This window comes from Talpa occidentalis, unplaced genomic scaffold, assembly GCF_014898055.3.
Source record: "Talpa occidentalis isolate TD23 unplaced genomic scaffold, MPIMG_talOcc4v2.1 talOcc4.8, whole genome shotgun sequence".
In the NCBI taxonomy this organism is placed as follows: Eukaryota; Metazoa; Chordata; class Mammalia; order Eulipotyphla; family Talpidae; genus Talpa; species Talpa occidentalis.
Genome location: NW_023605194.1, coordinates 105,327,058 through 105,351,453, shown reverse-complemented (window position 1 = coordinate 105,351,453; position 24,396 = coordinate 105,327,058). Strand labels below are relative to the sequence as shown.

General features: G+C 37.7%; 1 protein-coding gene across 7 annotated transcripts in view; it reads left to right on the top strand.

Moving 5' to 3' along the window:
- ARFIP1 (ADP ribosylation factor interacting protein 1) overlaps positions 1-24,145 on the top strand; it is a 73,363-nt gene extending 49,218 nt beyond the window's left edge. For all 7 annotated transcript variants that reach the window (XM_037497796.2, XM_037497794.2, XM_037497797.2 and 4 more), the window contains 3 exons: positions 4,978-5,135; positions 10,580-10,754; positions 23,536-24,145. In XM_037497796.2, coding sequence (XP_037353693.1) covers positions 4,978-5,135; positions 10,580-10,754; positions 23,536-23,691 — 489 coding nt within the window. In that variant the 3' untranslated portion in view covers positions 23,692-24,145. The remainder of the gene's footprint in view (positions 1-4,977; positions 5,136-10,579; positions 10,755-23,535) is intronic.
- Positions 24,146-24,396: the final 251 nt, after the last annotated feature.

The following is a 24,396-nucleotide window of genomic DNA, read 5'->3' as shown; positions in this document are numbered from 1 at the left end:
TATACCTTCATAGTGGTTTTTATGGTGTTTGACCAACTGGACAGCATCATCTAGTCATGTGGACACATTAAGTTAACCATCACAGTCAACTCTTTGCCAGCTTAGCACTATACACATCTCCTTAAACCATACTTAACCTCCAGATAAAGTCAGTATATACTTCTCCCTAACATGATATAACTACCCTGCATAGATTGACTTTTTGATTGACTTCACTTTCTTTCTTGATACCCTAGAACTTAAATACTATGATGTAAAATTAATAATACCTAAAAATTATAATATAAAGTTAATATATTACAAAGGGATACAAGGAAGAAAAAAACAAAAATATTTGCTTTATACAGACACACATTCATAACAAAATAAGGATAAAGAAGAAATGCTTAACATTTATAGTGCTCATTTCTACAAATGGTTGTGTGATCATAGCTGGTATTTGTAATTGTCTTCCACTGTTCATTCCATATTGCATGGAATATGCAATTAACCTGCCATGCGTCTTTGCCTGGTGGATAACTCAATTTTTGTTCCTAAAGGTCTAGGCCATCAGTAGTCCTGGCTGTAATGGACTGTTGAAGTTATACATTGCCCTTAATCACAGTACATGGTAGTACTATGCCCTGAGGGGTGGCCTGTACTTCCTTACCTCCATTGTAGAGTAGCCATCCAGTTTTCCCTTGTAATCAGGATCAATCACACCAGCCTGCAAAATAACCCTCTCCTTTGCCTGTTGATTCTTTTATTTTTTTTTAAGATTTATTTATTTTTATACAAGAACTGGGCTATAGGCCAGAGGCATGGAAGGGTGAGAGGATTCACCAGAGACAGAGCGGGGAGCAGAACAGCCAGACGGACTGAAAGCACTGCTGAGGGGAGCAGCGGGCGAGACAGGAGAGGTCTGCTGCGCTATGTGGGGATCTCCCTGGCCGGCTGGAATTGTGCTGCAGAGGCTGCAGACAGCTTCACAGCGCTGTGCTCAACCTGCCGCACCACTGGGGAGGCCCCCTGTTGATTCTTTTTGAGAAAGTTTGTAGAGTGGTGAAGAGCTGGTGTCCACTGCCTCCCGCTGTATGCTGTAGTGGCTAAAATCCCTGGGAGAGGCTTATCATGGCCTGGCAGGAAGTGGCATTGATGGTGTTAATGGTGGTGTGGCATCTGAGAGTTGAAGAATTTCAAGATTAATCCAATTCCTTTATTCTAGAGAGACAACCAATATTCATAAATAAAAATCAAAAACTCAGTCTTCTGTCAGGAATATAAAATGATCTTTTAATGAATCCCTGTCATATTTTATCAATAATGAAGCTGAGACCCACAGACTTTGAGATATTCAGGAAACACACAAATCCAGTCAGTGGCAGAATTGAGGATAAAAACTTACAGTTTGAATTCTGGTTTGAATTCCCAAACTAGACCTTTTATCCTTGACCATTTTATCACATGCTTTGTGGCTACTAGTTATACCATGGCCCCTCATTGATTTGTATTTTCCCAATGTATAGGTCATATCTCCATCAAGATTAGGAAAATTCATACATTCTGTATTACGGTTAATCAATTAGTACTTGTGATTCTAGATTTTAACTGCTTGAGTTATTTAGAATAATATTTGTTGTTAATTAGGAAACAATTTACATTACTAAAACTTGATGTTTTTAGATCCATCAGATGCTTCTATTATTTGTCCCCTAAAGTTTAACAGGAAATTTATGTCTGGTAAATTTATATCTGGTAAATATTGCCAATAATGGAGGAGCTGCTAGGAAGAAAAAAAAATTGAGTGTTTTGAAACTTGGTCCTCTCTTTATAGAGCAAGCAAATTTTTCAATCAGGGAACCGTATTGGCCTTCCTTGTTCTGTGACAATTATGACTAAAGCCCAGTTCTTTTTTTTTTTAAAGATTTATGTATTTATTCATTTATTTGTTTGTTTATTTATTCATTCATTTATTTATACAAGCACTGGGTACAGTCAGAAGTTGTGAGGGTGAGAGAATTCACCAGAGACAGAGCGGAGAGCAGAACAGGCAGACCGACGAAATACACTGCTGAGGGGAGCAGCGGGTGTGGCAGGAGAGGTCTGTGCACCATGTGGGACCCTCGCCAGTGGCGGGGATCGAACCGGCACTGCAGAGGCTGCGGGCAGCTTCGTAGCCCAGCGCTCAACCGCTGAGCCACCAGGGGAGGCCCAACCCAGTTCTTGATGTACATATTCTTTAATTATTTTATGTTTGGTTTATTTGTAATTGCTAAGGCAGTTGATAATAATGCATAAATGCCCCTATCCAACAGAGAATACTGAAATTATTTATCAACTAAGTCAAGTTTAGGGGTCATGTTTTGTCTTCTTTTCAGCATTAAAAAAGCATATTTAATTACATATTTATTTGCAGTTCATGCACAGACATATGTATGTTCATTTCTTTCTAGTGTTCAATTGTGTTTTATCTTTCACTATTATCTCTTACATTTATAGTAAAAGGCTTTTCATTCTTGTCAGTTTTCAGATTATACATCAAGAGCTTAAATTTTGTACACATTTTCTTTTTCTTTTATTTTTTTTAAGATTTATTTATTTATTTATTATTTATACAAGCACTGGGTACAGTCAGAAGCGCGGGAGGGTGAGAGAATTCACCAGAGCCAGAGCGGGGAGCAGAACAGGCAGAAGGACCGAGGTGCACTGCTGAGGGGAGCAGCAGGCAGCAGGAGAGGTCTGCGCGCCATGTGGGACCCTCCTCCGGTGGCCGGGGAGCAGCCCGGGATTGAACCGTCGCTGCAGAGGCTGCGGGCAGCTTCGCAACCCAGCGCTCAACCGCTGCACCACCGGGGAAGCCCTTGTACACATTTTCTTCAGAGTTGTAGGTGAGATTTACATTCATGAAACAGCAGAGCAGTGTCAGCATACTCCTTTCTGCTTTGAATTTAGACCTGTTTTTCTCATTTGTTAATGTAGGCTTCCAAGTTATGCTATTTCTCAGTCTGCTACTATTTCATCTTACTGTAGATTTTTATTTCTTTGTTTTTAGCAAATGAGCAGCCCTGTAAATTGTATAGATCTCCCTGTGGTTGACATTTGCAAAGTTAATAATAATGGAATTTTGGGCCTCCCTGGTGGCGCAAGGGGTTAAGCACCGCACTATGAAGCAACCCACAGCCTCTGAGTTCAATCCCCAGCCGGCCAGAGAGAAACATGGCGAGGCAGACCTCTCCTGTCTCGCCTGCTGCTCCCCTAAGCAGTGTGTTTCAGTTGGTGTGCCTGTTTTGTTCCCCGCTCTGTCTCTGGTGAATCCTCTCACCCCCCTGCATCTCTGGCCTGTACCCCAGCTCTTGTATGCTAAATAATTAAATGTTAAAAAAAATAATGGAATTGTGGATATTCTGAACTCTTAGAAATGAGCAGTGTTACAGGGATGCGATGTAATGATATATACTTGGTTAATACAGTGAGTAGAAAAGGTTTTCTTTTTATGAACTAAAATATTTATATCCATTTCAACTTTCCTATTTATCTTCTTTGTGTTGACTTATTTTACCTTTATCTCTTAATGATACGAAAGTAGTATGTGTTATATGAACTTTTTCTAAAAGCTTTAAGATGTTCTTCCTTCTGTGTTTTTTCTGTTTCCACTAACATTTCTGTAGTCTTTGGCATGTAACTTAGATTATAAAAACTTGGTGCCAGATATCTTTAATGATCCTGCCTTCATTTAGTTTTTACATACACTGCTTGATATTCCATTTATGAGATCCTAAACTCTGCCAATATTTGCCAATCAGGGTCTAAAATTTTGAAAATGGAGTCCGGAGTAGTTATATGAACCTCTCTTAAATGGAAAATGCTTTTAGCATAATAAAGATGATTTTACTTCTGATATTTATTGAATTATTGAGTATTTTACACTTAGAGATTTAATTGCAGGTATAGCACTAGCATTAAATATGTATTTTCCTAAGGTTCTAGTTAATTTAACATTAAATTTCTTTCAACTATAATTAAATAATGTTTTATAACAAACCTCAGAACACATTTTTTTAAAGGTTTATTTGTACAAGAACTGGGGTACAGTTAAGAGGCACGAGAGGATGAGAGAATTCACCAGCGACAGCGGGGAGCAGAACAGGCTGACTGACTGAAATGCACTGCTGAGGGGAGCAGTGGGCAAGACAGGAGAGGTCTGCTGCACCATGTGGGTAGCTCCCTGGCTGGCCAGGAATCGAATCCGGGAGGTAGAGGCTATGGACAGCCTCACAGCGCTGCGCTCAACCCGCTATGCCACCAGGGAGGCCCAGAACTCATATTTAATGACACATCTTACAAATGTTTTATTTGATCATATATGTTCCTGATAGTTAACTATTCAAACGTGAACAAAAAGCTTTCATTGCTGAAAGTTCAGAGTGAGTTCTTGCCATATCTGAAGGAGACATAGAATGCTGGAGAAGTTAAGACTCAGTTTATTCAGAGAGAATGAACTAAAGCAGGTGTTGAGTGATCCTTCCTCAGCTGTGTGCTTAGATAGACTTGAACTTGGTTGTCAGCTGGTCACTAAGTTTACAAAGAAATGTGTATTGTTAATATTTATACTTTGAAGAGATTCCATCAAAACACCAAAAATTGCCATTTGTTTTATGTCTGAAAGTTTTAGCCAATTGTTACCTAATTTGGTTGTGAAAGTTATAGTTTCACTGATTAATAATCTGCTATATTTTTCTTCCTAACAGCTGTGCTTACAGTATAATAGAGACCAAGTTTATAGTACAGAGCAGTTCAACCTTTTAAAATTATTTGATTTTCTGTATATATTTGTGCTAATGACAATTTTAGCCTACTAAACTTTTTTCATTAACTGTACATCTAGTTGTGATTCAGATTCCTATTTATTTAAAGATTGAAAGTGGTATGTTTGAGAATTTTTTTAGTCTCTTTTACTAATTTATTACAAGATAAGTTCAGGTGACTTCTTTGTTTTAGGAAGAATTTGGCTATAATGCAGACACCCAGAAGCTGCTGGCTAAAAATGGAGAAACTCTTCTTGGGGCCATTAATTTTTTCATCGCTAGTGTGAACACTTTGGTGAATAAAACCATTGAAGATACACTAATGACTGTGAAACAGTATGAAAGTGCCAGGTAGGTATACATTTTCACTGTATTGTTCTACAGACAGTAACTCACTTAGTTAAGGGTTTTGGTTGCAAGCAAAAACCCAACTCTGATCAATATGGGTAGAAAAAAGAATCTATTAAAAGATTATGGGATAGCCCACAGAACTAACACAGAGGCATAAGAATAGATTCTAGAGCAGACAAAAACCAAAGCCAGATAATGTCTCAGAAAATTCTAATGGGGACCCCAGGTAACTCTGGTACTTGATGATACTGCCACTACATGAGTTTACCTGATTGAGCACTGATTGTGGGCTTAAACCTTGCCTTCCAGGGAACAGGAGGTAGAGGGTCTCCCAGCTCCAACTTTCTTTAAAGAAATGGTACTTAGTATTCTACCAGGTAGATACTAGATGACCTTGATAATCTAGTCTAAAGTTTTACCTTTTTTCCTTAGTTACTGTTTCCCAGTGTAAGCAGTTATACTGCTTCTGCAACAGCTAGACTCATAGTTTCAATTTCTCTGAAGGTATAAACTCAGTTCTACATCCATGATTTTGTTTATGTTGCGAATACCAACTTCCTGATCGTCCATTTATCCAAATTATAATCAGCCTTCAAGTTATCTCAATTTTACCTTTTATATACATTATTTGCCTTGTATTTTCATAACTGTTTATAATGCAGTGTTTTCATACATTTTATGCACACTCACAGAGCACAATTTCTCTGTCTTATAACCATCCTGTTAGGTAAATAAAGTACATATTTAATAAATACTTATACATGTTTAAAAAGTAGCAGACCCATCATTTTCAACTTTTGATTTCAGGCCCAATTTTTTCCTCATTCATTTTTAATTTCCTTTGGGTTTTTCCCTCTGAACACTTGGACTCCTTATTTTCTGTTATGCTTTTTTATAGCATATTTAAAGATAAGTATAAACTTTACCTTTTAGAAGTATAACTTTACTCTTTTTGGCCTGTTGCCCTAGTTTAATGATGTGAGAAATGCCTATGAAAACTCTAAACTCATCTCATCTTTTTGCAATCGAGTTCTTGTTCTTAAGTATATATTTCTTTATGCCTTGCATAAGTAAAAGCCCAAATCACTTCCAAAGCTAGCTTTTGATCTTTTACGAGAAGAGATACTTCTGCCCTATGCTGCGTCTGTAATTTTCAGGTTAGCATTAACATTTGAGACTCTTACATGACCAAGACAAGTAGCCGCGGTTGTATGGTAGGAGAAGGATGGAAATGGGACTGTGTATCTTCCTTAGGATTTGGATTTGGATTTTTACTTTATTTTTTAGTTATTTACTGATATGGTATTAAAATTAGAAGGTAGAAAAAAGTAAACAGAAGAAATTATCAATAAAATAAAATAAAAACCCTTACCACATCATCAGTAATTGTTTTCTGGTTTCCATTTAAACCCTTTTGTGAAAAATCCGTTTGTGGACGTTAAAGGGTATATTATGTGTATTTTTCATTCTATAAATTTTATTTGGTTCTTTTCCAGAGCTCTCTGTTCCTTATTCATAATGTCCTGATTTGCTCATAATGAATATTTTCCCTTTATCTCCTTAATCATTTTAAGCATTCTTATATTCTGGTCTTTCAGTGTGTTATATTTCCCCCCCCCCTTTCAGATTAATATATATGAAATTTTTAAAGATGAAAATTCTTTTGTTCTGAAATTACCCTCTATCACATTTCAGTTAAAAACTACATGAATTTAGTTTCTGTTTCTCTATTTTGTAATTGTCTGCCTATCCCAAAATACATTTTAGTTACTAAAACATATTTTGGCATGTATTTTAGTCAAAGATATTTTAAAATATAAAATTTATTTCAGTCATGTATTATCTTTTCTCTTTCACCTTTTTCTTACTACCTTTTAAAAATATTAACCTGGGGCCTCCCCTGGTGGCACAGCAGATGAGCGCTGGGCTGCGAGGCTGCCCACAGCTCTGTAGCGCCGGTTGGTTCCCCAGCCACCAGCGAGGGTCCCACAAAAAAAAAAAAAAAAAAATTAACCTGTATCAAACAAAAACAGATTTGTTAGACCATTCTTCACCCACAAAAACTTTTATATTTAATTTGTAAGAGAGAAAAATATGCCTCTAGAGGCTTAATGGATTATCACGTGGAGCCAATTTTAGAGCCATGAGGGAAACCCATGGGCTTCCAACCTGCTGCTTTTGATCAGTAGACCTTAAACTTAAATTGGGTTAATCTCGTATTTTCACATCCAATTATAAAAAAATAACTTCACATCTTATAATTATAAATCTGACTTAAAGTACAGTGTTATATAAGATCTGGACTTCTGCAACGGATAGGTTTGCTAAACATTACCTTCTCAGGCATAACATTCAAAAAGTATCCCTGATTAAAAGTTCTTGGGTAGCTGACCTTTCTTCTTTGTCAAAATCAGAATTTACTGACCCTTAGGGCAGAGGTCATCCATTTGATCAGCACAAAAAAGTGGCAATTTAGGCAAATGTCCGGGTGGCCTTTTAATGCTCCTTATTATGCATTGTGTCCAAGTATTTCCTAGCCCTCCAGTGCTTCATGTATAGAAAATTTTAAAACAGCTCATTCAGCACTTCTCTACAGCAGCACCAAACAAGGGAGTCAGTTGTGGTCAACACTTTTCAGATGCGGACACCTGTTCTTTGGGAGTTCTACATAAGCCATAATGTAGTCAGCTGTCACTAACTTTATCAACATGGACTCAGTTCTGAATGGCATTTTGAAAACTCAGTGTACTTTTCTTCCTGGTGGTAATGAGCACTATTATAGAAACTCTTATGGGAAGTTTTACTTTGATACCATCTGCAAACTCTAAATGTAAAAATTAAGGGATGTGTAGTCTGTATTAAAACTTTGATTGGGCCTCCCCAGTGGTGCAGTGGTTGAGCGCTGGGCTCCGAAGCTGCCCGCAACCTCTGCAGTGCTGGTTTGATCCCCGGCCAGCGGCAAGGGTCCCACATGGCGCGACAGACCTCTCCTGCCGCACCTGCTGCTCCCCTCAGCAGTGTACTTCGTCAGTCTGCCTGTTCTGCTCCCCGCTCTGGCTCTGGTGAATTCTCTCACCCTCCCAAGCTTCTGACTGTACCCAGTGCTTGTATAAATAAATAATCTTTTTTAAAAATAAAAAATAAAACTGATTATGTTGAAATTAATCCCTCTTGTATAGAAATGTGCCCAAAGGCTATGGAAATATATTTGTCTTCATATTAAATCACCACATTACTGCTATTTTTTTGTTTCACTTTTTCCTCTTTCATTTCTTACTGTGTTTAATTTCTTATTGTCTGCTAGTAGCTAGCCCTCTTTTGATTGGCCATAATAATAAGCACTGTAAAGATGCCATTTGTTACCATGTATCCTAACTATTGATATATATGAAGTTTTGGGGATTATTTATACCTATTTATGGATGAAAAACTAAAGTGGAAAGAGATAAAGAATTAGCTCAAGCATCAGAGCCGGTGAAGGACAGAGTGGTCATTCCGTTTGGCTACAAAACCCATGGGATTGAACTCGCTTGCTACCATTACCAAGTCAGTGCTGCCTCCTTAGTCTTACATCTGCCATTGTACTGGTTTACTGAGTTCTCTTTTGCACATAAATTTTCTAATAGGTTTCCCTGCTTCTGATTGCTTAATTTTATACTCCAGTCCATCTTCATTTCCTTACACTACCGCTAGTGTCGTCTTTCTATGCTAAATAAATAGAATCTTGTCATTTTTTTATATAGTGTTCTTCCATGGCTTCCTATCACTTGTCCTGCTGCATTCAACCTGATACCTTTAGCATGGCCATTCAGTCTCTGGTTTAATCTCAGTCCTGCCTTCCTTTCTGACTTCAATTCCTCTGTTAACTGTGCTCTAACTTTAAGTTCTACCATCTAAATTACTACCCACATGTGTCTTGATATCTTAACAAATCTATGCCTTTGTCCATACCGTTCTCTTCTTGGAATGTTTTATCAATTTCCCTGTCCCACTTCACCTAGTAAGTGTAAACATCCTTTAAAATTTAATTCTTCCTCCTGATTCTCGCTATACCTTATCTCCCCCCCTCTCATTTTGATTACATTTTCTCATTTTGTTGTAGTTTCTAAGACTTCCTCTAGACTGTAAGCTTCTTGAGGATAAACTTTATCTGTTCTTCTGGCGCATGCCTGGAACATAGAGGGTGTTCACTGAGTATTTGTTAAGTGAATGAATTTATCAGAGAATGAATTATCTTCTTTTGAACCTGAAAAGATCAAGTTAGTTAAATTAGTATAAGTTGTTAGTAAGTTAGGCGTGGTGTGAGGGACTTGATGTATTTGTTGTTGAACCATATATACAATATAGTTTATGTTAATAGGGTTTAAAATATTCTCAGTTCCCAGAACAGGAGACTTGAATTGCTCTACAGATACTTGAATAAAGACCTATAGTTTTAGAGCTTAGTGATGTTTGTTTTGACTAAATCAGAGGTCACTTTGCTTCTTGTTGGATAAATCACTGTCTAATAAGCAAGATAGTGTTGTCACACACAGGGGTGGTGATAGAAGTTGTATAAGGAGCTACGGAGTTCACTATTTCAGTTAATGGTGGTGGAAGAATTTTAAAAAGAGGCATTGCAAGGAACACACAGTTGGTAAACGCTCTATAATAGATGCCCTTCTCACATTGTAATACTAATGTTACAGAAATCCATCCAGAGCTGCTGTGTCTCTTATGGTAGCCACTAGCCATATGTGTCTGTTGAACACTTAAAATATGGCTATTCTGAATTGTGATGGAAGTGTAAGATACACATTGGATTTCATAGACTCACTGCTAGGTCCAAAGGAAGTAAATTGTAGCTCATGAGCAATTTGTTTACATTGATTACATGTTACAGTGTTAGTATTTTAGATGTGTTGGATAAAATAAAGTGTTATTACCAAAGCGGGAGAAATTAGTTTTTTTGGCTTTCATGTGCCTATTAGAAAAGTTTAACTTGCTGATGTGACTTGCATTATATTTCTGTTGTGTGTTGCTGACCTAGACAACACTTCAGCTCCCCCATTGTGACTTCCTTTTACCAGTCAAATTATGTCATTCTAAAGCCTAGTGTTGCTTCACCAGCAGTAGCCAGTTTGCCTGGGGGGTTGATCGCTACCCTTGATCTTGTTGGCATTAGGTTTTGACACCATGGTTTTAAATTGGTTCTTAACTTTATCAGTTAATACTATATTTTGGGAGGAATAATTAATGAGATTAAGAAGCAACACCCCTCAAGCTTATGTTAATAGCTCTAATAGTTAAAAAAACAACACATGCATGATTTAAAGGATTTAAAAAGCGTAAGAATGAGTATTGTGTGTTAACATATGGTATGAGGCTGTTGTATATTTCCAAGTCACCCCGAGAATGTGTTTCACTGTTTCTGTGGTGTACTTTACCTTCTCTCCTCTTTCCAGAATTGAATATGATGCTTATCGCACTGATTTGGAAGAACTAAATCTAGGACCACGTGACGCAAACACTTTGCCAAAGATCGAGCAGTCACAGCATTTGTTCCAGACACATAAGGAAAAATATGATAAAATGCGCAATGATGTCTCCATAAAATTGAAATTTCTGGAAGAAAATAAGGTAAATGTATTCTTTACCTTTGTCACCCTAAAGAGAGAGAAATAGAATTACGTGTTTTTAGCAGTACACATGGGGATACAGCAAAGTCAAAGAAACAAAATCCCTGTCCTCTTTAGCTTACATTCTCAGCATTAGTATCAGTAGATAATTTTAATCATCACATTTTCTACATGAGTCGATTTGTTTTACTCATCTGATAGTGTATTAGTGTATTAGTTACTTTTATAGAGAAATCAGCTTATGTTTGTATCTGTAGTATTCTCTGCTCATAGCAGTAAATAAATAGCTGTTATCTAGACAGATTAAGCCTCTATTTCAGATACACTGGTAGTGGTCCTGAGGCACTGCACGTGCCAGAGCACTGGAGCGGCTCCATTCAGTAGGACTTAAGCCGTGATGCAAATACTCCGTCCGTGCTTTCCTGTAGCCACTTACCAAGAACGGCTATTGGTCACTTGAAACAATAGTAGTGCAGTGATTCTATTTTAATTCAACACTTAAATATTGTTGAAAGCTTATTTTAATTAAAACTTCAGTAGCCACTTATGACTAGTGTCTGTCATATCGGATAGCCCAACTTCTAAATCTTTAAAATTTTTGATTTGACAAAACTTATTTAATCTCTGTGACCCTAACTTCTGTTCAAAGGAAATAGATATATCTACTTCATATGGTTGCTTTTGAGTAATAGTAATAATGTATAAAGCTCCCAGTAAATGCTTTGACAACAACTTAAGAATTTATTAAGCGATAGCTGCTGGTATTGGGGGTAATGAGTCTTTATTACAATTTTATTGTGGAGAAAACAGGTATAACTTGTTTATTCATTTGTTAAGCAATCCAAAGAAGTATGTGCAAATTATGGGCACAGATAACAAGTTCAGAAGTAGCATGGAAATCTTCAAGATCCACAAAAGTGAGATTTTCAGCCTAACCTTGACAGTTCAAAAGTGTGTCCTGAAAGGCGGAGAGTCTGCTTGGCAGGGAGAATGGCCTGTGTATAAGAATCAAGGACTACGTATGTTTCACAAGTACACTATCAGTGTGGAGCTAAGCTTCCTGTGCCTTAAAGGAACACAGAATCAGAAACGTCATTGGTAGCCAGACTGTACTGCGCCTTGAGCAATTGAATTATGCCCTCAAAGCAGGTGCCCACTGAGCAGTGAAGCAAGAGCCAGGTCATCTCTGCAAATCTTAAATGTCAGTCAGATGGTTCTCACATGCAACTTTTTCTTTTTGTCATTGAAGAATTGTTAAAGTTGGGAGTAACAGAAGAAAAAATGATTTTACAACAGCCTTCGGGCACAGTAATTTAAAAGAAGAAAGTAGAAGCACACAAACCAGTAAGGAACCTTATAGCCAAATGAAATGATTTGAGCCTGGACTAGAATCCTTGTGATAGCAGAAGAAAGAATACAGCGATTTCAAGGCTGCATAACAGGGTTTGGGAAATAATGCAGGCAGCTAGTTTGGCTTAAAAAAGAGGCTAGGGCTGAGTGGGGGAGGATTTCTTCTATTTAACCAGTATTTAGCTTATGATGACGACAAAATACTCACTTATGGGAAGCTAATGGTGTGGATTAGGAGTTTGGATGGACAGGGTCAGGCCTTTAGAGATTAAGGTGTAAAAGTCATTGCTTTGAGAATAACATTATCATTGTCACATCACTTCCCCCTTTTAATCTTTATTACTATACATTTTTTTATAAAGACTGTTGCCTTTTCTCAAGGATTTTATGTTCCTAGATAGCCTAAAGATACTTTTTGTCTTCCTACAGTTGTCATAAAGCGGAATTTAAATTTGAACTCCATAATCATCTGTCTCAACTAAAATCGATTTTAAAACTTTGGTTTTTCAAAATCAATTTTTTTTAAAATCTTCAAAACTGTAAAGAGATAATTTTAGGCAACACATAACTACAATTTGGATGAAAACTGAGATCCATGAGAAAACTTTTCTTGTTACTGAGCAACTTTTACCCTTTTATTTTTAATAGCTTTAACAAAAGGAGGAAAAAGCAAACCTTTCAGTCTAAGAGCTTTCTGTCACTGCTGTTTGCTTTCTTAGAAGTTTGAAATACCTCAAATCTGGGTTTCTTACTCTTTTGTTAAACTGCAGCTGAATTTGTATTTTAATATCTCTGTTATATGCGGTTGTTGTCAGGTGACATACTGAACACTTGAATTTTAATTTAACAATATATACTCTTCCTATTAAATATGGTATATTGAGTGTGTTTTAAAAACACACTATGAAGAACATCTGTGAGTGTGCTATTTTTACTTTGTAATCTGGTGATGTCCTGAGGTTATTGCCTTTATTTTTTTCAGCTGGGTTGGGTATTTTTTTTGTTTTGATTTGGCTTTCTGTTCTCATGTCATGGCTTTTGGAGTATCTTCCTATAGTAACATATCTCTTCTAAAATGAGTGGCCAGGTAACCAAACATCTAGAATAGTGCACACAGTAAAAGCAAATAGTCGTTGAGTAAAGGCCAAAATCCTAATAAATTCTAGTGGTCAAACATTGTGAGAATGTTTTTGTTTCATTCTTAAAACTTAAAAAAAAAATTTTCATAGGAATTGTGACATGGATTCTTAGCTATATTTTAGAAAATAGGTGTTTACATACACTTAGTCTGCCTTCCTTCTCTGGTAAAACAAAGGGAATAGTTGTGTAAAATAGACACATTACTGTGTATACGTGTGTATTAATACTTAGTGATAAATCTACATTGTCATTTATCCATAATGGAAAAACGTGAACTCTTCCATTATGTATAATCTGTACTGTCTACCCGTGCCATGATATATTGTGTTTATCTTTAACCTCAACAACCCTTATTAACCTCTGTTTTCTCTTCCTTGTTTACTGAACAACACGGCACTGCGTAGCTGATAGGGCAGTCATTTCTCTTTAATGTTTCTTCTTTCACAAATATTTCTCCTTTTCTAGACCTTTAAATAATGTAAGGAGCTCTTTTGTGGCGTAAGGCAGTTTATTTACCTTTTCTTCCTTCTCAGGCTGAAAACAAGACTACTTTTGTAAAGAGAAAGAAAATAGACATTTCTGGTGCCCTGTTGACTTGTGAGAATAGGTCTGGTGCCTTCTTTCACAGCCCTCCTGGAGCCTGGCACTGCTGTTGAATGTAACGCGGTGATTTAGCCAGTGTGTTTGCACTTTTCACAGAACATGAGGTGTGCTGCTCTGCTGCGGGGAAGCGAGGGAGAAGGAAGTGGATGAGGATCAGCTTGGATAGGCTGGGAGGGTGAATCCCAGTTACCTCACTGTTTGCTGCAGGGAAGGCAAAGCATACACTCTCAGAAATCCTTTATTGTCTGCAGTGTACCATTAGCATGGAAAGAGGAAGCAAAACTTAGGGAAAAATAGAGAAATCAATCTGAGTAACCCATTTAAAAAAAAAAAAAACTTTATATGACTCGCAGCCACATAGAACATGGGAAAATAATTTAAAATTAATTATTTCCCTTAAGAGAACTATAACTTGAGAGTAGTAAATCTCCTTTCAAGACCCCTCACATATTAGAGGGGAGAAGACCCTGAATGTTTTGAAAGTGTCAAAGTAGGTTAGGATATAAATAAAAAGGATCCCATTAATTTTATTATGTTTTTATATTTTAAGAAAGATATGCTCTTTACAGTAATGTCAGTTAATTAGCTATAGCCATCAAATAAGGGTTTTTCCCCGTCATTGTGTGTCAGAGACTGACAAGATGCTAAGTGGTACCAAAACAAAGATGAATTGAACTCAGGATCTACCCTGGACGCATATTTGATTATTAATACAGCTACTTCATTAAAACAGAAAAATTTGTCTTAAAAATCACAGTCATTCTGAACTTTAGGTTAATGAAAAAACTGTTGTTTTTATTGACAGTGTGTTTCATATATAATCATGATACAAAAATATCCCTGTATGTTAGGGTTTCTTTTCTAATATATTACCCGATATATTATTTCTTCTCTAATGCATTCGGTTTATTTTATATGTATCTTATGAATTTAACTTTTCAAAGAAAAAAAAAAAAATCCAGTGAACTAAAGTGATGAGGCAGTGGAAAGGGGCGTGGACAGGGAATAAAAAGCCTAGAAGGAAATAAACGTACTCATGTGATGTGTAGTTGTATGGCTTTAAGACGATGCCTGTGGTAATAGGACAGAGAGTCTAGTATATTTTTATTAAAATATGCTATCATATTTTGGTATGTCTTATGAGATTGTGTTCTTAATCTTTTTTTTAAAAAGTTAATTTTTTAGCTAATTCTTGAGATCAGGGATGGAATAGGGATGTATAACTATAGAGTGGATAAAGGAAGGAAAGTATTGGTGAAATGTCCTCATTTTTCTACTCCCTAAATCATTCTGTGTCATTCCTGGGATCTTTCTGCCCCTGAGTGTACAGAGTCCTGGACAGAAATGAGTACAGGCACAGACCTGTGGACGGACTTATGATTTTATGGAAGTGCTCTGAAGCCCATTGTCGCGTGACTTCACCTGTTTGGTGAATGACAGTCTCCATCTTCTTTGGAAATCAATCTTTATATCTCTCACCTCATTGATGAAAGGAAATACCCAATACTTTAATTTCTGTACCTAAATTAAGAGTAGGAGCTCAGATGCTAATTTGAATGGTATATGCCATTTAATGTTTCCTCTAGCAACTTGAAAGTTTCTTCTTTCCTTAAATATCACTGTAGTACTCTGGGCTTTCTCCGACTAAATCATATATCACACGGTATTGTGAATGCCTAGAGGTAAGTTCCATGGGTGCATCTGTAGAGCCTTCCCTTCCTTCAGTAAATGAGTTGATGAACACCAGTCTTTAACCTGTAAACAGAGGTAGCTCTGTCTAAGGATTTTGTATGTCTATCTATGATCATAAAGTATACAGATATACATATGTATGTCTATGTATGTATATCACATATGTATATACATATGTATATCACATCAGTCTACCAATGCTGCTGCTGAGGTTCAGAGAGGTTAAGTAACTTGTAAAGTGTCACAGCCAAACTAGGATTCAAATCTAGATCTGTTTGACCCCAGAGCCCTGCTTTTAGCTCAGTATGATGTTAGGGTGCTTTTCCAAGTGAGGTTCTTAAAATAGCAAAGGAGAAGGACCTCCCTGGTGGCGCAGCGGTTGAGCGCTGGGTTGCGAAGCTGCCCGCAGCCTCTGCAGCGCCGGTTCGATCCCCAGCTGCTCCCCGGCCACCGGAGGAGGGTCCCACATGGCTCGCAGACCTCTCCTGCCGCCCGCTGCTCCCCTCAGCAGTGTACTTCGGTCCTTCTGCCTGCTCTGCTCCCCGCTCTGGCTCTGGTGAATTCTCTCACCGTCCCATGCTTCTGACTGTACCCAGTGCTTGTATAAATAAATAAATAAATCTTTAAAGGAAAAAAAAAAGTTTAAAAAAAAATGGCAAAGGAGAAGATAGGAAAGGACCTTCAACAGAACTAAGTCGGTCACATCTAAACCTGGAGCTCTTGAAAGAAGGGGAAACAGAGGAGCAAGCTAGCACTGTAAACCACAGAAGAAGGCACAGCAGACATTTTTGCTACATGGGAGAAAACAATGCAGTGGGATTCATAAGACATCATCACAGTCTTTGACCTGCACTGGCTTTTACAGATGATGTTTCATTAGTCATCTTCTTTACAAAACAGAGCTGCCTTTCCCCCCTTGTATGAGATGCTTTTTTGTAAGCCTGCCACATCAGTGATTTGTTGAAACCTATCCCAGTGAGTCAGGAAAAAAGTCTGTTCTTCTGGGCCTCCCTGGTGGCACAGCGGTTGAGCGCTGGGCTGCGAAGCTGCCCGCAGCCTCTGTAGCGCTAGTTCGATCCCCGGCCACCGGCAAGGGTCCCTGCCATGCCTGCTGCTCCCCTCAGCAGTGTACTTCGTCAGTCTGCCTGTTCTGTTCCCTGCTCTGGCTTTGGTGAATTCTCTCACCCTCCGGCGCTTCTGACTATACCCAGTGCTTGTATAAATAAATAAATAAGTCTTTAAAAAAAAAAAAATCTGTTCTTCTACCCCCACTTGTAGTTCGTATTTGTCTTTCCTTCCTTCATTCTTTGCCTAGTACCGTCACCCATATTTTTGATGATGCTTCTCTTTTTCTGCTAGAAGTTGCTTTGACATGACAGGCATTGCCAAAACTATTGCAAACTAATAAAATTATACTCTATAAACCCAGAAAAAGGCAAAGATATACTTCCCTGCTTGTTACTCTTCTGGTTTCTTTCTTAATAGAAAAACAGCAATGATGGGCAGAGAAAGCATATAACCCTACTTGTTTTAACAGGGGTAAGGAAGGGAGTGAATACTTGTTCATGGTTGGGGCCACCTTACTAAAGAATGGTTTTGTTTCAGCTTTACCTCACATGTGCAAGCCAACTTGTTGCCCCAATATTATTGTCCACTTACCTAAGCCTTCATTTTATAGAATTATTTGGAGAACCAATCATTACTTTGACAAGCTTAACAATTATACATATATTAAACTAAAACTTTCAGTTTAACTAGAAATTGCTTTAAAACAGAACTCAGTGTCACTGAATAGGAAGATATACAGTCTTAATTTGACTTGGGAAAAAAGTTCATTTGGTATAAATTGCCTTTTATGATTCTGATGCCTAAAGTTTATCTCTGAGTTTCTCAATTATTAGCTTTGTAGATGGTATTTATCTTCTATTGATACATGCTGTGTAGGTAGGAGAAAGTTTTCAGTATAATCCACTTGGCATTGTCTGTTAGTCCTGCTCGTAAATTTCTCTTAATCAGTTTCTATTTAAAAGGCCAGCTTGTCTCTCTGTCTTAGTCGTCAGTGTTGAAGTTTGTTTTGCCCTTTTACAAGTAAAGTATTGTGCAGTGTATTTTAGGTCATTCACCAGATGTTGCTATAGCGGTTTTGCTTATGTCTGATCTGTGTTGCTCATTGTTTTGCAGATCTTTGTGAAAGTTCCTTGTAACTGAGTTCACAATGATTTAGTGTATTTCTTAATTACTGTAATTGTTTCTGATGTTAGGTTTTGAAAATTTGTCAAATTTTTCGTCATCCCATTTCTGCCTGGAATTGTTACCTGTTCTTTTGCTCTTTTTATTTTAATTTTTTTTGCTCTCATTTAAAATCCCTGCTTTTCTGTTGTATTTATCCTCATAACCATTTAAATTTTTTCTAAGTTAGGACATATATAAATAAAGAGTTCAATGTAGATATTTGTTTCCGCTCTGAAGTGTTATAAAAAGATAATATGAAAGTTCATTATATGATTCTTAATTACCTTAAAAGAATTAACTTCTGTTTCTTTCGTCTGCTCCAATCCCTGTGTTTACATATTTGTTCTGAGGGTATTTTTAAATGCAGCTTCAGAGCCAGAAACAAAATTAGAATGGAGGTTAAAGCATATCATCCTATATTTCTACCCTTCCATTAATGCTCTGCCATACCTTTTTTGTTTGTTTCATACTTGTTTAAAGACTTCCCAAAGGTATATTGCCTTCTGAATAGAAGCAGATTAGAATGGGGGAAAGAACATGAACCCTTTAAGGCATCCTGAATTCCCCAAGTCCTGACCCATCTGCTTCCTGACTGTCTAATTGTAGACAAGTCACTCAACTTTGGGTCTGTTATTTTAACTGTTACGTGGAGATAATGGAAGACTGGATGGAGTAGATGAAAGGGGTGACATATCATCTGTTAACACAGCAAGTGCTTCACGAAAGTTAGTGTTACCCACTATTCTATGTCAGAGAATATTCTATCAGAATTACTTGGCTGTTTCTTTGATTGTATGTGGTTATCACTTCTCATGATCTGATAACATAGTTTTGAGGTAAATTAAGAATGTGTAATGACCCTGAAATATTTCCTCAATTATTTTGGCTTTTTGCCCCTTCTGCTAAAAGGAGGTTTTGACCTTTCTCACACCCTTACTTTCTTCCTCTAATCTGTTCTACGTGAGGAACCAGAATATCTCCTAGAATGAGCTTTATAAGACCAACTAGCCTGGTAAAGTGAACCTGATAAACAAGTCAAATAATATATTTTTAAGTATTATTGAAACTGAAGCACACATATTAACAGCACCTATTACCAAGATTGAAAAAATTAAAAATGTGTTGCAGCTGCTTTTTAAAGGGAAAATTAAGTAATATTCTAGGTTTTCAAATTCATATAGTTTAGAAAGTATATTCATGTTAGGAATTTATTTTAACTTCCTTCTTTTTAAGTTTAGTGATGGTTTGATTAAGAATCCAACCTACTATTCTTATTTAAATTTATATCTTGATTTTGAAGGCATACTAGGTAGGGTAATCAGTGCTTGAAGTCAATGCAATTTGAAGATTTGACTGTCAAATAGGTAAACTTAGATTCCACTAAAACTGAATGAGTTTAGGTATTTTAATTGAATTTGCTATGTAGTATCTCATTTCATTTGACCCTCACGACAATACTACAAATGCAGTTTGGTAATGATGTCCCTGATAAACAGATAAAGAGTTTGGCCAGTGAAGCAAGAATTAATCTGTGTCTGATATCACAAGGAAAACTGGGAAGCTGTGCAGCTAAGGTTGGCATTGCTGGCCTCCTGAATCACTTAACCCAAAACTCAGGAGGCAGTGTGTTATTTGGGATCAAGCAGTTGCAACTCAGGGAGCACAGATTTGAGTAGGAATCTGAACAGTGCCTGAGGAGGAACAAAAGTAGAGGTTCTTATGGAAAGAAAAGAGGAAGTTGGGGCCTCCCTGGTGGCACAGGGTGTTAGGACGCAGCCTATGAAGCTGTCCACAGCCGCTACAGCACAAGTTCGATCCCCAGCCAGAGAGCTACCCACATGGCGGTCTTCTCCTGACTCACCCACTGCTCCCCTTGGCAGTGTGCTTCAGTCAGTCCACCTATTCTGTTTCCCACTCTGGTGAATCCTCTCACCCCCCCCCCTCACCTCTGGCCTGTACCCCAGTTCTTGTATGCATAAAAATAAATAAATCTTAAAAAAACAAAAAACACTCTTCCTTTTTTTAAAAAAAAAAAAAGAGGAAGTTAAGATAAGTGGTTGAAAAAGAGTTCTCTAACAGTGCTGATTAGCTTAGACTACTCTTGGCTACATGTAATTCCTTACTGATCCTATCCAAAATCATCCCGGCTTGTGCTGGAGATGACTTCCCCAACATTATTTGCTTGCTGGTTTCTCAAAACAAGTGAAGTTTGGCTCAGTTCAGGAGTTCAAGGAATAGGATGAACAAGCAGGTTCTTTGGAATGGCTGCTCTGGTTCCATTTTCAAATAAAAATGTTAACTTTTATAATTTCAAAGCTCTTACTGGTATATTTTTATAAAGGAACACAGTACAAGTAATGGGGGTATTTTACAAATGACCTAGACAAATAACAAATACAAATTTGAGGAGGCTGTGACCCTTGTCAATCTATGTGGGGTGCAGTTTGTTAGGGTAGGAGCAGAGGGGAAATTCCCCCCCTCCACCTTTAGGTTCTTCTTGAGTAGATCAAGCAGTCAGAAGAACATCAGGCATTTATTACATGCATACTGGGAATTTCATAGAGAATTAGAATTCCATTTTCAATGAGGGGGATGAGGGTAGATATCCTGAGCCAGGAATGGAATAGGAACTTCAAGGAGAGGGGACAGGAGCTCACATGATGAAAGGACCCGGTGCTCTGTAAATATGTTTGCCCTGCCATCTAGATGGATTTCTCAGCTAGAAAGGTTATTTCTGGAGATAACCCTAAATCTGGGCAATACTGTGTATGAGAGAGATGTGGGTTTGTCTTGTGCCCGCTAAGTCCATTGACCTTCGCTCGGAATAATCTGCATACCAAGTGACAAAACTTGGAACCTGTCCTGAGCACCTTCTTTGGGTCTTTCCAGAAAAATTGGAAGTAAAAGTTCTCAAAGATACTGGGTTGTCGGAAAAGTCATGACCTATTTTTTTCCTGTTTTTCAAGCAAAAATGTGTTAGGACTTTCCCGACAACCCAATATGTTACATTTACTCCAGAAGTGCAGTTTGATCTTGGGATTACTTAGTAGCAGTTTGCCTCTCTATTCTCTAGCTTTTTTCTCTTATTTCTCTCATGTACCACCACCCCTGAGTCCTGCCCTCCCCAGGTACAGGTCTGTCTTCACTTCCTTTATTTCTCACCCAGCTTATCCTTTCCTCTTTCCAAGCCTGTTCTTCCCTGCTTTGATTTGCTTCCTTTTTAATGTGTCTCCTAAAATCCTTTTCCATTGCTAGGAAACAGCATTCTTCACGTTTCTAGTAGTTTACCATTTAACCTTTTGCTGCATAACAAAACAGGCAGAACTTAGTGACTTAGATCAATGATGATGCATTTTATATGGATTGTGCAGGCGGGGTCCTCTGGTTTCACTTTCAGCTGGTAGGCCGCAGGGTGGCCACAGCTGGACCAACTGATCCTTACTGGGCTTCCATTCGAAGGCAAAGGTGGCCAAACTGGGCCTCCTCACAGGGTGGCAACAGTAGCGCAAGAGGGTAGGCCTTACTTGTCAGGGCTCATTTTCTCATGTTACGTGGCCAGATTCATTTTCATTGTGGAAGATGCCCCAAGAGTGTGGATGTTGAGAAGGGGAATTCTGTGGAGCTGTAACAGTCCGCTGTATAGAATAGTCTCGCCTCTTAAATTGCCTTCTAGAAACCTGCCTTTCTCATGAATATCCTGTTCCCTTACGAATGGCTTCTTGGTTGGGACTTTGTGCTTCGAAATATCCCCCCATCTGTCAGAACCAGAGGGCAGGGAAGTTAGAGTTCGATGCCAATGTTCTAACACAGCCTTACTTTAAAAAATCCCATTCTCCACTACTTGTTTTTTAAGTTAACCCAATGTCATTTTAGTACCACTTATCATACTAATCATTTTCTCTACCCCTTGCCTTGCTTATCTTCAAACATTCATGCATTGCTTAACAACTGAGATATCTTCTGAGAAATGCATTTTTAGGTGGTTTCGTCATTATGCAAAAGTCATACGCAAACCTACGTTGTCTGACCCACTGCACATCTAGGCTCTGCGTGTAGACTCTGGGGAACCGCCATCGTGTATGTTTCTGACGTAGACATTGTGGTGCTGCCTGGCTGTATTCTGCTGTCCCTAATGCAGTGCCTGATACATAGTGTTACATGTTTTGATATCACTGTTGAAAACCAGCACCAAAGGTTTTTGTTAAATGTGTGGCTAGATAAACTCAAGATGTACCTCTTTTAGTTTGTACAGGCATTTTTTACTTCTCATTGTCTCCTGTTGTCTGGCCTCTTACCCTGTATCCCTGATTTATCTTGTTCAGCGGGAGAGAAAAAATTCATTTTGTTTTTAACAGCTTTTAGGTATATTAGCAGATGCCATAAAGGTTTTGAGTGGCTAGAGAGTTAACCCAGCTTCATCTCGAGGCTTGAGATACTAATTCCCAGGAATCTGAGCACTTACCTTGTTTCTGGCCTCCCTCCAACCTTTCACTACCCACTAAGAATATAAATTCATGAGGAATGGTGTTTTTTCCCTATATCTCCAACATCTAGAACAGTGTCTGACACATAGAATGTACTTAATAACTAGTTGTTGAATGAATAAGAAAATGGAATAAAAGATACCTAAGATATTTTAAGTAAAAACCAGTTACTGAAAGTGTATATGGTACAATCCATGTGTTTTTTAATATTATATATATATGTGTGTGTGTATGTATGTGTATATATATATATATATATATATATATCTGGAAGATATCTCAAAGGCTCCATTAATAAAATGTTAAAGTGGTTCTCTCTGTGAGTAGGAGGGACAGGGAATTAGCGCAAAGAGTGAGTCAGGAGACTTCTTTCTGGTTTGGAGCGTATGTTAGATTTATGCTCTTAATTTTGAAAATACTCTAAAATAAATAACCAATCTAAGAAAGTTTGTCATTTCCTGTATAGAAATAGAGGAAGAAATGACTTGAGAATGTGCTTGTGTCTTTGTGTGTGAATAAAGATATCAGCTCATATGTAAGATCTTATAACCTATTTTTTCACTTAGTGTTACATTTCAGACATTTTAAAATCATTAAAAATTATCAAAGCTCATTATTAACAAATATTGGATTGGATGGGTGAATCAGAATAGATTTCTATTTTATGGTTGAACATTGTAGTTATAAATAAGACCTCAGGAAGCAATTTTATTCATAAAATCTTTGTGGTGCTTTGCTCATTTCTTTAGGAATGATTCATAAAGGTAGTGTTGATTTAAACATGCTCTTGTATCATTAGGAGTAATTGAAAATAACAGTCATATGAACTTTAATGGGTATTCTGAACAATACTTGCTGCCTTTTGTTTGATGCTTTGCAATGTGATGCAGTATTTGAAAATGTACAGTGGATAGTTTTACAAAAAGTTCCACTTCAGTGATGTCTGTGCTTGATCTATAGCATATATTTTGTGGTAGTCACATATATAGTTTTCCCTCTTCAGTGTTTGAGTTTGGGTGTACTTGGTTTGAGTGGGGATTTAATGACATTTTTAATTAAATGCCATCAATAATCAGTTCCCCTTACACAGATCAGAAAGTCATCAGAGCCCCAGCAACCCTGCAATGTACAGCCCCAACGTACAGTTGGTCATGGTGAGATACTTTGTCATTACTAAAACAGATTTTCTTGAGGAGAGACACACTCTTAACTGTGACCTGAGGTAAAATCACCTGGTATCCCGTGTGCTGCTAACCTTGGCTGTTGCTCTGCTGCTTACAGGTTAAAGTCCTGCACAACCAGCTGGTCCTGTTCCACAACGCCATCGCTGCTTACTTTGCTGGGAATCAGAAGCAGCTTGAACAGACACTTAAACAGTTCCATATCAAATTGAAAACTCCTGGAGCGGATGCCCCGTCTTGGCTTGAAGAACAGTAAAATCACGCCTGGGAGGGGAAAAGAAAGTCACGTTGTTCTATTTCTAAACACTCGTCGTAGAATTAAGCCAAGTCTGGGAAAGAGAGGAGTGACCGCCATTATAGTAATTCTTGCACAAAGAGCTTTAATTTCTTTTTCATACCTTACCAATCGAGCTGTTAAATTTGAGGGGAAGGTGGGTGGTTTTAATGTAGACATAATTTCTATCATCTGAACACAATAATTTTCCTTTTTCAAGAAATCCTTTTGTATTGTGAGGGTTGGTGGCTATTTCTGTAGTTTGAAATATCGAATACAGATTTGCACTGACAAGATAAAAATTCAAGGTTTTTGGTCCTGGAAATGGGGGCCAGTTGTAACTTTTCCAAAGGGAGGTTTACATGATTTGTATCAACATCAGATATTTTATATACGAATATATTAAACATCTTTAAGAGATTCATTTTCTTGTATTGTCTTAAAAGGAAACTATTTTGCAGAGTAAAATTATATGGCGTTCCTGCAGCATCCACGCGAGGCAGCAGCTCAAGGGAATGACTGGTCTGTGGCGTTGTGGCAGATGTCTTTTTAAAAATGAATCTGTACCGTTATCATTTTGTTTAGACTCTTTCTTTAAGATGCAGGAATCATACTGTCATTTTGGTGAGACTTTTAGGCTTATGAACTTGCATCACCCACAGTCCTTGGGCAGCGGTTATGTTAGCA